This window comes from Pelmatolapia mariae, linkage group LG20 (genome assembly GCF_036321145.2).
Source record: "Pelmatolapia mariae isolate MD_Pm_ZW linkage group LG20, Pm_UMD_F_2, whole genome shotgun sequence".
Lineage (NCBI taxonomy): Eukaryota > Metazoa > Chordata > Actinopteri > Cichliformes > Cichlidae > Pelmatolapia > Pelmatolapia mariae.
Genome location: NC_086244.1, coordinates 12387612 through 12404060, shown reverse-complemented (window position 1 = coordinate 12404060; position 16449 = coordinate 12387612). Strand labels below are relative to the sequence as shown.

Sequence of the window (16449 nt, the reverse complement as noted above, 5' to 3'; positions counted from 1 at the left end):
GGGCCAGATAAGCAGCCAGAGACGGCTCCATAGGGGGTGGGTTAGCTAAGCCAGCCCCCTCGGCGCCGTCCAACTCCATGTACTGTCCATAGCCGGGCACAGTGACGCGGGTAGACAGAGGTTTGTCCCATGATGCTGTTAGCTCGCAGACAAAGTCTGGGAACATGGGAAGGCAGTTTTTGGCCGTTGCGGGCTCCGGTGGGAGGAAAAAACCCGCGAACCGCGACGGCTTCTGAGCTGGCGGAGGAGAGGGCCAGTCCACCTGCAGCTTCTCAGCAGCACGGCGAAACAGGGAGAAAAGAGAGGTGTCATCGTGGCCGACCGGCGCAGCAGTGGCGGCACATTGGGCCGACAATGAGCTCTCCTGCTCATCCTCCAACAAACCATGGATGTCCAGGCCGATGTCCAGCACGTCATCATCTTCCTGGGGAGCGCTGGCGGGCTTCAACCCAGGCTGAAGCCCGCCAGCGCTCCTGCATGGTTCCGGCTCGTCATCGGCTAACCCGTCAACATATTCCATGTGGTCAGCCCAGCTAATTGCGGGGACATCGACCGGAAAATCCTCGTCTTCGGACTCGGACGAAGCCGGGGCTCCAGACTCGGAAAGGAGAGGGTCATGCCGTGCGACAGCTGAGCGTCCCAGCACTTTTTCCACAAACGTCATCCGTCTTTCCAGGGTCGAGCGCCGGAGCTGGCGGCAAAACGCACAGGCTTCGGGCTCCGTCAACGCTCTCCTAGCGTGGACGATCCCCAGGCAGACAGGGCAGGCATCGTGCTGGTCGCTGTCGTGCAAAGAGAAACCGCATCCCTGAGGACAGGGGCGAACAGAAGATTTCTGCTTTGCTCGCTTCGGTTTGGAGTCCATTCCAAAACGCAAAGCGAAATGCTGCACAGGAAAACTTGAAATTAGCGCTCCGCGGGCAGCCTACGCACCAACAGCGCGGTGGAGGCTAACACCAACAGGGGCAGTTAAGCTAAGTTCAAGTCGGCAGACAACGGAGCTAACTAGCAGCAGCTAGCTAGCCCAACTCAGCAGAGGTGTTCTCAGCGAGGTGAAGAGCGTAAGAACTGAGGGATGACTGTGATGACAGCGGCTATATGTGCAGGCGGGGCCGTGCGCGTGTCATCACACGTCATCTGCCTTAAAGGCGTGAATAAAGGTTTCTTCAGCCAGGACACGCGAGGGCGTGATATCCCATACTTATGTGTTGTACCGAGTGAATCGACTGAAAGGGAACATCTTGATTATCTCCAAGACTTTTGGGGAAAATATTCTGTGGACTGACGAGACAAAGCTGAACTTTTCGGAAGTCACCTCTTCCAAAAAGTATTTCACAAAAGGACCATCATACCAACAGTAACATATGGTGGTGGTATTGTGATGATCTGGAGCTGTTTTGCTGGCTCAGGACCTAGAAGACTTGCTGTGGTAAATGGAACCATGAATTCTGCTGCATACCAGTAACCCACCTGAGATTGTGAGACCACCAGGCGCTCTGTGGGTTACTGTTGGGAACAGCAAGCGACACAGACTGTGCAGGGATAGGTAACAAGGAAACAAAAGCAGGGATGCAGAGCGGGGCTATCACGTCCAGCAGCGAAAACAACAAAACAAACCCCGTTTCCATCCATCTTTCTCACCAACGCCAGATCCCTCGCAAACAAAACGGAGGTGATACAATCAGAAACAACAAAAGGATTATACTAAACACATATGGCTGGATGTAAGAAAAACTCACAGCTAGGTAGAGTGCAGCATAGACGCTAAGCGCAGCCTCTTTGGACGGGAAAGTCTTGCGGGCACGTAGGATGTCGTCCTGGTTTCCTGTGCAGGCCTCCTGGTGGCTGATGTAGCGCAGGGCCTGCTGGCAACCCAGTGCTGTGTAGTTTGGCTTACAGACAGTCAGGAAGTACGGTGCCAGGTTTCCTGTCACTACCTGCCCTGCGTTGACAAAGATGTCAACAGTGAAGAGGCCAAAGGTGTAGACTCCTGGAAACAAACAAAAAAATGTTAAGACTGACGAGAGAAATACTGCTGTTAGCAGCAACATAGATAGTACTGAGACTGAAAAGTGAGGTGCTAATTAATATTAATGAGATACAGTCAGATTTTGTGAAACTTGATATTCCTCAGTTCAACACAACTCAATATAATTTTATTTATATAGCATCAAATCACAACAAGAGTTTTTCAAGGCGCTTTATATTGTAAGGTGACCCTACAATATTACAAAGAAAAAAGAGAAAACCCCAACAATCAAATGAACCCTTTGAGCAAATGGGAATGAGAAAACTCCCTTTTCACAGAAAGACACCTTCAGCAGAACCAGGTTGAGGGAGGGACGGCCATTTGCCGCGACCGGTTGGGGTTCAGGGAGGAAGACAGGACAAAGACATGCTGTGGAAGAGAGCCAGAGATTAATAATAACTAATAATTAAATGCAAAGAGGTGTATAAACACATAGTGAATGAAACACTCAGTGCATCATGGGAGTCCCCCAGCAGCCTACGTCTATTACAACATCACCTGGTCCAGCCCTAACTATATGCTTTAGCAAAAAGGAAAGTTTTAAGCCTAATCTTAAAAGTAGAGACAGTGTCTGTCTCCTGAATCCAAACTGGAAGCTGGTTCCACAGAAGAGGGGCCTGAAAACTGAAGGTCATGAAGATATGTTGGGACCTGATTATTAAAGACCTTATATATGATGAGAAGAATTTTAAATTCAATTCTGGATTTAACAGGGAGCCAATGAAGGGAAGCCAATACAGGAGAAATCTGCTCTCTCTTTCTAGTCCCTGTCAGGACTCTTGCTGCAGCATTTTGGATTAACTAAAGGTTGGTTTTTAGGACATCCCAATAATAATGAATTACAGTAGTCCATCCAGTAGTTCAGATGTAATAAATGCATGAACTACCTTTTCAGCATCATTCACTTCATTTCCCTAATTTTAGAGATGTTGCCCAAATGGAAGAAAGCAGTCCTACATGTTTGTTTATTATGTGCATTGAAGGACATGTCCTGGTCAAAAACAAATTTCTCACAGTGTTACTGGAGGCCAAAGTAATTCCATCCAGACTAAGCATCTGGTTAGATACCATATTTAAAGATTTGAGGCTGAGTACAATAATCTTAGTTTTATCAGAATTTAAAACTGGACATTAGAGGTCAATCAGAGCTTTTTGGCTTTAAGACATAAAACATGTAAACATAGACCTACAGTTTAACTAATTGGTGTGTGTTATCTGGCTTCATGGACAGATAGAGCTGCATGTCATCAGCATAGCAGTGAAAATGTATGCTATGTCTTCTAATGATGCTGCCTAGGGGAAGTATGTTTAATGTAAACAGAATTGGTCCTAGCACTGAACCCTGTGGAACTCCATAATTGACCTCAGTGTGTGAAGAGGACTCTTCATTTACATGCAGAAATTGGAGTCTATTAGATAGATATGATACAAACCACTGCAGTGCAGTACCTGTAATACCTACAGCATGTTCTAATCGCTCTAATAGGATATTATGGTCAATAGTATCGAACGCTGCACTGAGGTCTAGCAGGACAAGCACAGAGATGAGTCCACTGTCAGAGGCCATAAGAAGATCATTTGTAACCTTCACTAAAGCTGTTTCTGTGCTGTGATGAGCTCTGAAACCTGACTGAAACTCTTCAAATAAGCCATTCCTCTGCAGATGATCTGTTAGCTGTTTGACAACTACTCTTTCAAGGATGTTTGATATGAAAGGAAGGTTGGAGATCTCTATGGATCTTGTACTCAGAGCTTATTCCTGTGCTGCCGTGATTAGTGCCTCTGTGTGTTCCTTCAGTCCAGCTTTGTCCAACCACTGGTAGGAGCTGGATGTCACCACTTCCTCTATCTGCCGGTGGTGTATACCATGTATGGGCCTCTCCTTCCATGATAGTTCTTTTTCTCCTTGCTCTTCTTCCTTCTTGGGTTTCTTCTGCCTGAGGTATTCACTAAGATGTGGCCATCTTCCTGATGGACTCATGGATGTTCATCGTCTCATCCTGGATAGTTGCTCGGACACTCACTAGTCGTCAGCCTCCTTTCTTTCGCTTAGTGTACAGTCTCAAGGTGCTGGATTTATTTGCCAGCTTATGATTGCAGCAGGTATTTCTAGCTGTCCCCAGTGTCTGCAATGTTGCCTTCACAATGTCACATTACACTTAAATAAATTAGATAAATAAAATTAAATAAAGGCAAAATGCAAAATTGTGTTTTGGTGTTTAAGTCGGGATAATATTACATTTTAGAATTTAATCAGTTGACAATTTATTATTTTTGCATTAATACAAAATTGTAACACTGACAGAATTTTATTGTTATAGCTTTAATGTTGACGCTCCTACCAGTTCCTTTATAATGTGCCCTTTGAAGCCATGATTATCAAAAACCAGTTTGTGGCCTAGTATCAACCCATGCAGTACTATTGTGTGTGTGTGTGTGTGTGTGTGTGTGTGTGTGTGTGTGTGTGTGTGTGTGTGTGTGTGTGTGTGTGTGTGTGATTGAGATTGAGATATCCATCAGCTTCTGGATATCTCAATCTGTCTCCTCCAGTTGCTACTGTGACTGCACCAATGAGGATACAGCCTGGAGACAAACAGCAGAGGAATAACAGCTTGATGTCTTGGCCCCGACTCACTTCAAATTACATCATATAGTCTAAATGCATCAAACCTGATGTCCTACTTAAATTTACCAGACAGACAGTAGACAGTGTGGGTTGTAAAGAATTTATAAAACTGCTAAAATTGCACAGTCTGTAGGCTGGGTGGCTTTAGCCTAATCATAAAAACGTGGATGGACTGGTTCTTTCACAGTGCTTTTCTACTCTGAGCACTCAAAGAGCTTGACAAAACTTGCCTCATTCGCACAAGCACTTTTTTCCATGCACTTTCTATGCAGGTGCTTTTTATCTAACATTTACATACATTCATACTCTGATGGCTGCACTGGAACCAGTATGTTGCTGCAAAGTTAGCTGAGGTATTTACAAATATCTTCAACCCATCTCTCCTCTGTCCTCACATGCCTGAAGACATCCACCATAGTGCCAGTTCTCTAAATGATTACAGGCCAGTGGCATCAGTAACCATGAAGTGTCTTGAGAGACTGGTGCTTAACCACAGGCTGGCCTCCCATCCACTCTGGATCCTAATCAGTACCACTTCTTTGCCCACTTTGAGATAACTGCAGACACCCCTACCATGCACACCGCCCTGCCCATGGCCTCTTCTGAGCTCAGCCCATGTTTACCCTCCAAGAACACCAGGTTCACAGTGTGTTCAGAGCACTACATCAAAGGAAAGCTGCTGGCCCTGACAGAATACCTGGGAGTGTGCTCAAAGTCTGCTCTGACCAGCTGGCTCCTGTGTTCACCAGACTATTCAACCCCTCCCTGTCACATGCCACTGTCCCTCACTGCCTGAAATCAGCAACAATAGTCCCGGTTCCCAAGTCCACCACCATCAGTGGCCTCAATGACTACAGACCCATTGCACTGACACCAGTGGTTGCAAAATGAAGCACATAAAGGACTGCCTCCCACCCAGCTTCGACCCCCACCAGTTTGCTTATAAGGCAAACAGGTCCACCGAGGATGCAATTTCCACTGCCCTCCACTCTGCTCTGCATCACCTGGAGAATCCTGGGACTTCAGTAACGATGCTCTTCATTGATTTCAGCTCGACTTTCAATGACATCATGCCAGACAGACTTATAGCCAAGCTGGTAAACTTGGACTTCCCCCCACTACATGTGCATGGATCAAAAACTTTCTTACTGACCAATCATTTAATCTATTATAAAAGACCACCTCCATCCTGACCACCATCTATTCAACATCCTGCCCTCTGGAAAAAGGTTCAGATCCATCAGATGCAAAACCAACAGACTAAAGAACAGCTTCTACCTGTGGGCTGTCAAAACTCAGAACTTCTCCCACAGGTCCATCTAAATCCATTCCAGTCACCACTGGCCGCCAAAAAATCCATACATTTAAAATTATGGTAGTTAATTTTACACACACACACACACACACACACACACACACACACACACACACACACACACACACATATATATATATATATATACATATATATTATCTTCTTATTTATTTACTTATTTATTTTGTTATTATGTGCAATATTTATCAATTCTACTTTTTACCTCTGCATACATTTTTATTCCTATGTTGTATTTATACTATTATTAGGCATTATTAGGCATGTGTCCTATCCTGGCAGTGCACCGTAATTTTGTTGTACATTCTTGTATATGACAACAAATTATTTAGTCTTATGTTATCTACCATAACTAGCATAATTTTCAATATGAGGATTATTTGGCAGAGAGTGTGCTTGGGGCGATTGGTGACTGGAATGGATTTAGACGGCACGCAGGTGAAAACAAAAAGGTGATGAGGTGTTGGGACGGTATGGTAGAGGATTTTGAGAAAAGTAATCTGTCCGCAAAACTGGATGTGTTTGCACCAAAGAGGTCCTCCACAGAAGGGTGAAATATTTACACCACAACAACTAACCTAAAAATGAGAGGTTTCTTGACCTTATCGCCAGATCAAGTGTGCACCGTTTCTTCCTGCAGCCTGTGATTAGGCAGGTATTAAATGTATTAGGCAGAAGTTTGATACCTATGTGTATGCACCCAATTTACCCTACCCATACTACCCTCTCTCTTTTCTACCCCTATTGAGGATGTAACATGCCTCTGTGGGATAGGCATTTATCCTGGCTAATGCTATAGCTCCCAATGACAATGGTTTTCTTTCTCAGCACTACACAATGAGAGATACAAACTATTTTTATATAGCAAAACATAATAAATGGCATTTGCAATGATCTGATTTGAAAATAAGAAAAATGTGTGATTCGCACAAGTAACCTCGTTGTGCTGCCTCTTCTGTCTGTGCTTTATCTTCCAACAGAATGATGGTGTTGCGGCACTGGCAAAGTGCTCCATAAAATAACAAGGACAGGACATAAATCATTCAGCTTACTTGTACTTTCAGTGTGAATAATTCCCTCTGTAAGCAGCCTGTTCATCTCCTCTGTTCCTCGCTCCTATGTGAGTCTGCACAAAATCCCCTGCTGCTCACCATCACACACCCACTGTGACCATCATCCAGGTGCCACTGTCCATTCACGCTGCTCCTAACCAAACCAACCAAGCTGGAGGGCTTTAACGGAAATAACAGCTTCCCTCGTACAGGAGCCCAGCCCTCCGACAAGGAAATTACCTACTGACACCGATTCGGACAACCGCTTCTTACACACACACTGAAAGAGGTGTTTACCACACAAAAACACACATATGTATACGGGGTTCCATGATGTGTTGCTGGGTCAACCACAGAAGCTTTTCCAATCATTGTCAAGTGCCTGTGCTGCTGCAAAACTAATTCAGCCAAGGCTATGAAGTGTGCTGAGAGACGTTAACAGACAGTCGGCACTGCAACAGTTTAGTGTGGCATATCTTTCTTCTTCTTTCACAGATTCTTGTTTTAAATGTCACTGCGTGACTCATTGCCGTTCCTTTGTCATCCCCCATGAGCCACTGAGGCTTACTGCCGACGGGTCATTTTCTTAATAAGCATCAAATAGGTTTTGTCAAGCATCATGTGACTCAGTCACCAAGTGCTCACTGCACAACACATCGTTTTGACTCTGTCCCACTTTCTGAAGCGAGTGTGGAAAATGTGGATGCGCTTTGTGCTACAGATGACTTACAGCGAACCCATCCCCCCTTCTTCCTCTTTGTTGTAGGGAACACAGAGAGAGATGATCAAAATTGCTTATTAGGGCATAAATCTAATGCCTGCTTCAAACAATGCCATGATCTGCCGCAGAGCCGCTGTATAGTTTGTTTGTTCTGTGTAGTCTCTCCTCTCTTGGTGCATATCTGTGTGTCGGAGGGTGAGGACGGTTGAGGCAGTGCACCTCTTATTTGATCTCCAAAGTGCTGCAGTGTGATGTGCAGCAGAGTCACTGTCACTGTTATCACAGTTTCCCAGATCCCCCCAAGTTCACAAGCAACACTTTGGAGTGCTCAGCTGTAGTAAGCTGGTAGAAGTCCTAATACTGGACACAGTGTTAAATACAAAGATGCAACAGCAATAGCAATACACAGTGTGACACAGTGTGAAAGTATCGATTTAACTGTGAAATGTATTTATTGGACAGAGACTGAATTTCAGTTTCATTTTTCCCCGTGGAGCTCGCTGAGTAATTGTGAAGAATTCGTCAGTATGTAGTGAAGAACACATAAGCACGGAAGCTCGTTAACATTTACGTTAGCAACTGCCATTTCTACTTATATATCCTGTTTTTCTCCCCGATGTTGAACAGCTTTTTTTTTGTCTTGGCAATTCAACTAACCAGCAGATACGACACCTTCAAGGCAGTGACTTTAGCTGAGTTAGAGGGCTTGTAGAAAACATTGTTCAAGCTAAACAAAGGGTTAGAGTTAGCAGGGATGGACTGCGTCTATCAAAGAATCTAAGAATACAGGAGTAAGGGCAAAGTAAACAGTATCTGACAGGTCTGGTCCAGTCAGACCAACATCTACTTTCATTTCCTACACTAAATTAAACACAAATCAAACTAGGGGCTGCTCACTACACAATTACTCTTTACAACGCACAGTGAGGAGACAGTCCTCTAATTTGAATAAAGTTCTAATAAATAGCATAAGAATGTTTTTCTTATTCTGTTTCCGACCCGCTGCAGGTGATATGACATTCTAAACAGCGTTTAATCTTTGAAAATGAGTTTTTCACAGCAGCAACAATATCACAAATCTCTCTGAGGGCTCTTTTACTCTCCTATTTGTGTTTCTATAGCTGCTTTTGAGAACAGCCCCTTACAATTCAAACTGCTGATAAGCTTCACCAGCAGGCATCATTAAGACAATCAACCATTCTACTTTTAATTACCTCAATGAGCACTCAAAGTGCTGAAGTGCTCAAGTAAAGTAGAAAAACATTATATAGGAAACAGTCCATTAACCACTTACCATCTAGGAACCATGAGTAAGCCTGAGAGCAAACTGCTCTATTAGGAAAATTAGTTACTTTAGAGTATGATGGTGTCACACTCGGATGAGCCACTGAAAACATCTAGATGAACAGAATCAACAGTACCATGTTTGAGCAATGTTTTAGCCGATACTAATTCATCGTGTGAGCGTGAGAAGCACACAAACATGAGCAATACTGCAGTCCGCCCAACAGCTACAGATGATGCTGACATCAGTGCTTTTTTCAGGTTCCACATTGCTCCTTCAAATTCCAGAAGTTTAGAGAAGACTTCAAGAGACTTTAGCTGAAAAGAAAATACCTTTGTAAGCAGCAGTGGTGCACTTTAAAACAGTTTAAAGCTGCAGTGCAGTGTGTTCCCAATGGGCTCACAACTTTTAAATATTGATGTTATCTGGACTGTTTTACATAATGTCACTTACAGAGTAGGCTGAGCATGAACTTTATAAATGTAAAGTTCAACAAGCAAAGCAAACATACACAGAGGTAAAACAGACTCCTGAAGATGAGTGCACAAGTGCACCACGACCCTCGGCTGTGTTCTAAATATAATCTTCCCCGAACAGCACAGCCTGTGAGTCATTATGCAAAGCTACGCCTGGCCTGAGTGTTAAGGGAAGGCTATGGAGCTGCAAGACGGCTTGGTTCACATCATGCAAATGTTGGCAACAAACATGTGCGAGCATGCATACTTATGCACATGATACACTCAGGCACACATGCAGAAATGCAAACACATGGAATGTGTCACGTGTGAATACTAGCACTCGCTAATATTTGTAAAGACGCAAGAATACAAAAGAAAACACGCAGGAGCCACTGTGGTGACCAAAGTGAGCTGGTCCGTGACAAACACTCTGAGAGGAAGCTGATGCTACTTCATAGTTTTTCTTCATCACACTACAAACGCAGCTGTACAGTGCATCAAAGCGCTTCACTTGTTCCACATTTTGTCTTGTTACAACCAAAATGGATTTGTCTTAGTGTTGTGTGTGTGCTCTCTCATCCACAAGCTCTCCTTGAGTCTGTGTTTTCAGTTTGTTTGTTCCTGCCCTGATCCGTGATTGGATTGTTTACCTGTGAATCACCATCAGTAAGAGCTAAGTTTTAAACTTGTGTCTGGCTTGCTGAATTCTGCATTATGGGTCCTAATCTTGCCTGTCAGTGGTGCACAATAAAGGTACCATCATGGTCCCCTTTGACAAGAGGACAGAGCCTCAAAATAATATCCCAATATTTCAGGGAAAATGTTATTGTGTCCTTTTCAAATAAGCTACTGTCACTGATGGCACTCTGCCTAATTTGCAGCAATATAGTGCCACAGCACAAGCCAAATGTGAGCAGAAAAGTAATGATTTCCCTGGACACTGTTTGGAAGGAGGCCCCGGGGCAGACCAAGGAAACACTGGAGAGGTTGTATGTCTCGGTTGGCCTGGGAATCTTTCCATCCATTTTCTTTAGCTTATCCGGGGGTTAAGCGGAAGAAAATGGATGGAACGTAACTATGTAACACTTCAGTTTAACAATTTCTAAAGTAACCTTGCAACTCATCAGGAGCTGCACAATAAAACTGAAAAATGTGTGTTAGTTTTGTCCCTTCTTAGTTTAGCTCCTGTCCCAGTTTTTTCTTCCATCGCTGTATTTAGTCTAATCTTGTGTGTGTTATCGTTCCACTTCAGTCATATATATTGTCCCAGACTCTTTTTGTCTCTTGCTCAAACTTCAGGTTATCCTCCCTTCATTTTTCCAAGTTCCTATGCTTCCTGGCTGTTATTCCAGTCGCTTTCAGTTTCCTTTTAAGGCATTCATCAGCCAGTAAAAGGCTCACTCAGAGTCCACCCCAGTCTGCTAAGGGTGTCTACTTTTGGGTCCTCTCTCTCCCTGCACTCCATTAATGAAAGTTTGCTGTTTCCAGATTTACCAGAAAGACTTTTCTCACATATTGTACAGATCACTGCTTTGTTGAAGTAGCTCCCTTTTTACTGAACCTTTATCAGAGGTGGACACACAGTTGTCAGTGTCAGACATCTCTGGGTTTGTCTCGTGTGTTCACATTAACACATGGTGTTGCTACAGAAATATCATCATGATATGAGGCTTTCCTTAAATCATGTAAAATTTATACAGAGATTGTCGCAGGTGATTAGTTGTGCTATGCTATATTGGAATAGATCTCTTAAACTTTAAATTCAGGTGTTTTGAGTCCCACTGCATAAAGTCAAGCATCCAGCCAAGCATGTAAATAATGAGTCCTTCTAAACAGGTCACCGAATTCAAGTGTGTACTGTAAAGCAGCGGTCCCCAACCCCCGGCCCACGGACCAGTACCAGGCCGCGAGTCGTTCGGTAGCAAGCCGCAAGAGTTGAAGCTCAGGTATGAAATTTGTGGTTTTCAGGGTTTTTATTGTTAACTCGCTTTCCCTGGGTCTTTTCCCATGTTGAAATATATACGTGTTACCATAGAGACCAGAGAGCATTAAGGGGCGGAGAGGAGGATGTTACTCTCAATGTTGAGGGTATATTTCAGGAGGACGCTGCTAAAAAGTTACACAGTTACACAGTGAATTCACATTTATTATTATATTTACAAAATACCACCCTTTTTTGTCTTGGTCGTATCATTTTATTTTGTTGTATTTATCCGCGACACCTTAAAGGCCGGTCTGTGAAAATATTGTCTGACATGGTGCAACGCAGGTTGGGGACCGCTGCTGTAAAAGGATGCCACCATTGCAAGAAGCCAGTTTGTGAAATTTCTTCCCTCGTATTCCACGATCAGCTGTAAGTGGAAGCATTTAGGAACCACAGCATGGAGACCATGGAAAATTACCGAGTGGTTTCGCCAATTGCTGAGGTGGAAAATGCCAAAAAGTCACCAAAGCCTCAAAGACCAAAAACCATTGAGACCAAATGGGTCTCCATAGTCCAACAGTCCTTTTGTAGGTGTAAGGTGTAGTAAGCATAGGACAACCAGTCAGAGTGTACTTATTATTCTTCATTCAACTTAGATAATATAGTGTTACTGTTTCCTTATGTATTTAAGATTCATATTTACCTAATTTCTTTCTTTATTTGACTCGTCCCTGATATCACACTTTAAAATCTCAAAAAAACGGTGCAAATACGGACTTTTTACAGCTTAGGAAGATACACGTGTGGTAGGAAAGTTTAAAGTAAAGTTAGAGATCCAGTGATTTATAGTCAGTAACATGTGCCTAGATCAGTTTTACAGCAGGTTCGGTGAGTAAAGTGAATGAATGTTTCAAGGAGGCAAACAGCTAGAGATGGGAGGTGATGTCCCGTACAACACACAGCTGTTCATTTGCCCATCTGCCGTCCCATCTGTGTGAATGTGAGGTTCACTCAGAATTTTATCACCAAACTTGCTATATTATGCATCGTCTTGTTTTGGAAACAAGTGTTGGTTGTTATAGAATAATTCAAGCTGAAAGATGCTTCAGCATTCGCTGCAGTCCCAGATGGAAGCTTTTCATGCTGACACTGACTAATCAGAAATTTGGCTTTCAGTAATGTGAAGACACATGTCATATATCTTGACATTATTTATGTATCATAACCAAAATAAAAAAGTGGAAAACCACAACAGCAGAGCTAACAGGTCTCTATCTTCCTTCACTTTTTAACACTTTGTGCTGATACCTTTTAATACCCCAAAGCAACTCCTCAGCTTAAGAGTCAAATCAACTCAGGAATCTTTTGGCGTTGAGGCTCAGAGATGCAGGCAGGTCCAAGCAAACAGACGATGTGGAGCCTTCATTACTCCACACAGCACAGCAGAGTCTATCTGGGATTCATTCATCTGTGCTCGCTCACTGTGCCAACAAGCCTGCCCAAAGTACTTATCCATAGTCATGCATAAAATGCACCTTAATCGACATAGGCAGGCATGCTGCATAAAATGGGATTTCCAGATTGTGTATTTTAAAGAGTACTTTGTAATTTGGAATAACAGCTGCTACTAATGTTACTGTAAAGAGAAACTGACAGCCCTAAGACCCATTAGATGATAGTAGCAAAAACCTTATTTCTACCCTTTAAAAAAAAAATTTGATTTTTAGGGTGCCAGTCAGAGGATTTTTCTGGCAAAGGAGGAAATGTAGCTCCTGGGTCAATCCACAACCTAGATTGCAGAAAGCACTACCAGCTCAAGTCAGTTAAGGACAGATGATAACCAAACGACCTGCAGAGGACATATTGGAACACTGAGTATACAAGTCAGAAACACTGCAGCAGTCCAGACGTTGGGTTGATTGTCTTTAATAAAGTCCCACGGAAGAATTGTTTACATCAAAGTGTAATCACAATCACAATAACGTCATCTATCTGACACGAGCAATATCTCCCAGTGTCCATAAGGGGTCACTGTAGACCATAAATTTGCTTCATAGCACATGTCATACAAGTTGCTAATAGTAAGGCACTGTTACGTGCGTGTGTTGTTGGTTTGTTTGTTTCTTAATGTGTGTATGCTAATTCACCTGTGCAGGGGCTCGGCTGTGATTGGTGGACGGAAGGCACAGCCTGATGTAACTGGCTCCGGCTGTGGATGTAATCCATAAAGGACGATTGAAGAGTCGCAAAAGGGGTGTGTGTGTGAAAACTTCCCGTGCACTTGCCGCAGGTCCAGATGGAGCGGCCACAGTTATAGCTACCTAGTTAAATTCGGCCATGTGTGTGAAGTGCGGAGCAAGTAAGGGTGAGCTGCCGTTTATTTTGGGAAGCCTCGTTTTCTCCTGTGTTGTTAGACCAGGGAGGTCAGACTGTGTCATTTCTTTGTTTATTTTCTGGAAGAGGTAAAAGGGGAACCGAAGCCTAGGTTGGGTTTTGTTTGTTGTGTTGGCCTTAGCTCACCCTGGAATCATACACTCCCACTACCGTTGTATTGAGCGCCATTGCTGTGAATAAATTATTCTTAAAAGTCCGATGCTGTGGCTGTGTCTGTTTGGGCATGGGAAGTCGCGGGACACCCCGCTCTTGTTACGGTCATTCTGAGCCGTCGTGCTGTCGTAACAGGCACGAATATGGCAAAGCTAGCAACAGTTAAACTAAACAGCAAAAAAGCCCTTTAACTTAATTCCTGATACAACTGGATGTAATTGTTGAAGAGATTATGGCCACTGCGGTTATCTTAGTGCTAAATAATCTTACCAACATAGTATCAATGTACTGAGACACATAATTTTAACATGCACGAACAGTTACAACCAGCATCATGCCAATTAACTTGCCAAAGGAATAACACTTACTGATTCATTAAGGCACAACTCAATCACACAAAACTCAGTTACAACTGCAGCAGCTCCTTTAGGCATATCCACTCTGCATGCTGAGCACATGGTGCGCTTGATTCTTGCCTCTAGACAGCCCGAGGCAGAGCAGGTAAATTTGAACACGACCTATAATAAACCTAATTCCTTCAACTAAAACAACAGTCCACAAGTTTCATACCCAAGTGAATCATCTTCCCAGAACAATCCAGAGGATCTCTGTCACCTATATTAAAGGGAACCCAGCATTTTTAATTATTAGATAACCACTCTCTATTCCCCATCACAGGCCAAGGTCACCACTAATGGGATCATATCTCAATGTTTAAGCGTGGAGAGAGGGACAAGACAAGGATCTCCACTCTCACTCTAATAATTCGCAGTTTTCTTAGAACCACTCGCCATTCCACAATACGTCTGAAATATCAAAGGTAGTCAAACCTCTATATAAGAACACAAAATTAATTTATATGCTGATGATATATTACTGTATCTACAAGAACCAACAAATTCAGTAAAGGAGATATTTCATCTCATTACAAATTTTTCACAAACATCAGATTGGTCAAAATGAATTATTAATAATACTTCCAATAATGAAGAACTCAGTGATTCCTGCAGATCAAGATTTGAACTTTTCCTTCACCATAGGCAATATCAAATAGCTAGGTATAATTACCTCCCCCAAATTATCACTCACTTACCCCAAATTAATAATTTTTCCTTAATGATTCCATCAAAATGTTTTCAGTCCTTAGACTGTGTTACTATTTAGCTAACAGAATAAAATATATCAGAGGGATTCACCAGAATGAAGCACACAATCGATGGAATGAAACTTTCAGACTTCCCCTTTATTACCGCTTCAGTTAAACACCATAACTGCCTCAAAAACCCTTTGATCTTCTGCACCATAATGGCCTGGTGAAAACCCTTGAAATCACAAACCCAAAATAAAACCTCTGTAAGGTTCTATCAGCCAGTAATCTGTTTAACAACAACAACTAAAGAACACAGTTAAGACAAAAATGTCCTACTCCACAGCCCTTTACAACCACTAACACATGTAAAAGATGTTTTAATTTCAATTCAATCTGGCGTTTGGAGGTGATGAGGCAGGAGATGGATGGGGGTTGGTGGATCCCGCCTACTCCCCCCCCCATCCTTCCTCTTCCCTTTATCTCTGCCTTGTGCTGGGGTCCTCCTGGCAGGTCCAATGCCTGGTCCCTGCATGCTGTCTGGGGTGGTCACCTTCTGCGCCATCGGGGGATGGCAGAAGTGGTGGGGGTGGGTGGCTGGGTGGGCCCATGCCACTGGGGTTGTGCTTCAGCGCCCTGGTTGTGCTGGCAGGTGTCCTCTGTGGGTCTGTTTGCAGTACATCGGCTCCTTCCAGTCTTTATGTTGCTATGGTGGATCTGGGATGAGCCATCTATTCTCTGTTAGACCTTAGTCGATGAGCTGTGGGCTCTGGTAGAGACCTTCCTGTACATTTTGTGATTCTACATGCTGGTGCACTGTGGCTTGATCTTGATCTTCATTGTTGCGGCTGCTTGGGGTCTCTGAGTTCATGGGGCATTCTCTCACCACCATAGGTATTGGTGTTTGGGCTGTGGTGAGTCAGGTGCCTGTGACGAGAGTGGGGGTGTCCTCACTGCATGGACCACCATACTGCCTGTTGTCATTTCCTCGTTCCTGTTTTTCTTTTTTGGGATGTTGCTATGGTACATTTTCCCTTCATAGATAGCAGATGGTTGTTGGCGGCCGAAAAACAGACAAAACACCCAATGAATCGGGGTTACACAACTGATGATGTCTCGTATTGGTGGCAAGTGGTAGTTCATGTCAGTCTAAATGAAGAATCATATTGTCACATAAGGGCTGAAACACCAAATTAGTTTGAGTGCTTCCCCCACCTGACTGAGAACCTTCATAGACATATTCTCCCACCTCCAACCCACTCAAGAATTGTGCTAATTATTCTAGGGATTCCAGTTCTATCAAGCCCTCTGATTAAGATGTGGGTTTATGAGATTGGAAAATCTTTTATTTACATTTTCCAACTGTTTTGGAAATAGGATTGTGCTA

The 16449-nt window shown here is 43.4% G+C and overlaps 1 protein-coding gene across 1 annotated transcript in view; it reads right to left on the bottom strand.

Annotated features, from left to right (window-relative positions):
• Positions 1-16449, bottom strand: part of LOC134618937 (phospholipid phosphatase-related protein type 5-like) — a 116368-nt gene that overhangs the window by 61823 nt on the left and 38096 nt on the right. The window contains exon 3 of the mRNA XM_063464567.1: positions 1740-1990. Within this exon, the coding sequence (XP_063320637.1) occupies positions 1740-1990 (251 nt within the window). The remainder of the gene's footprint in view (positions 1-1739; positions 1991-16449) is intronic.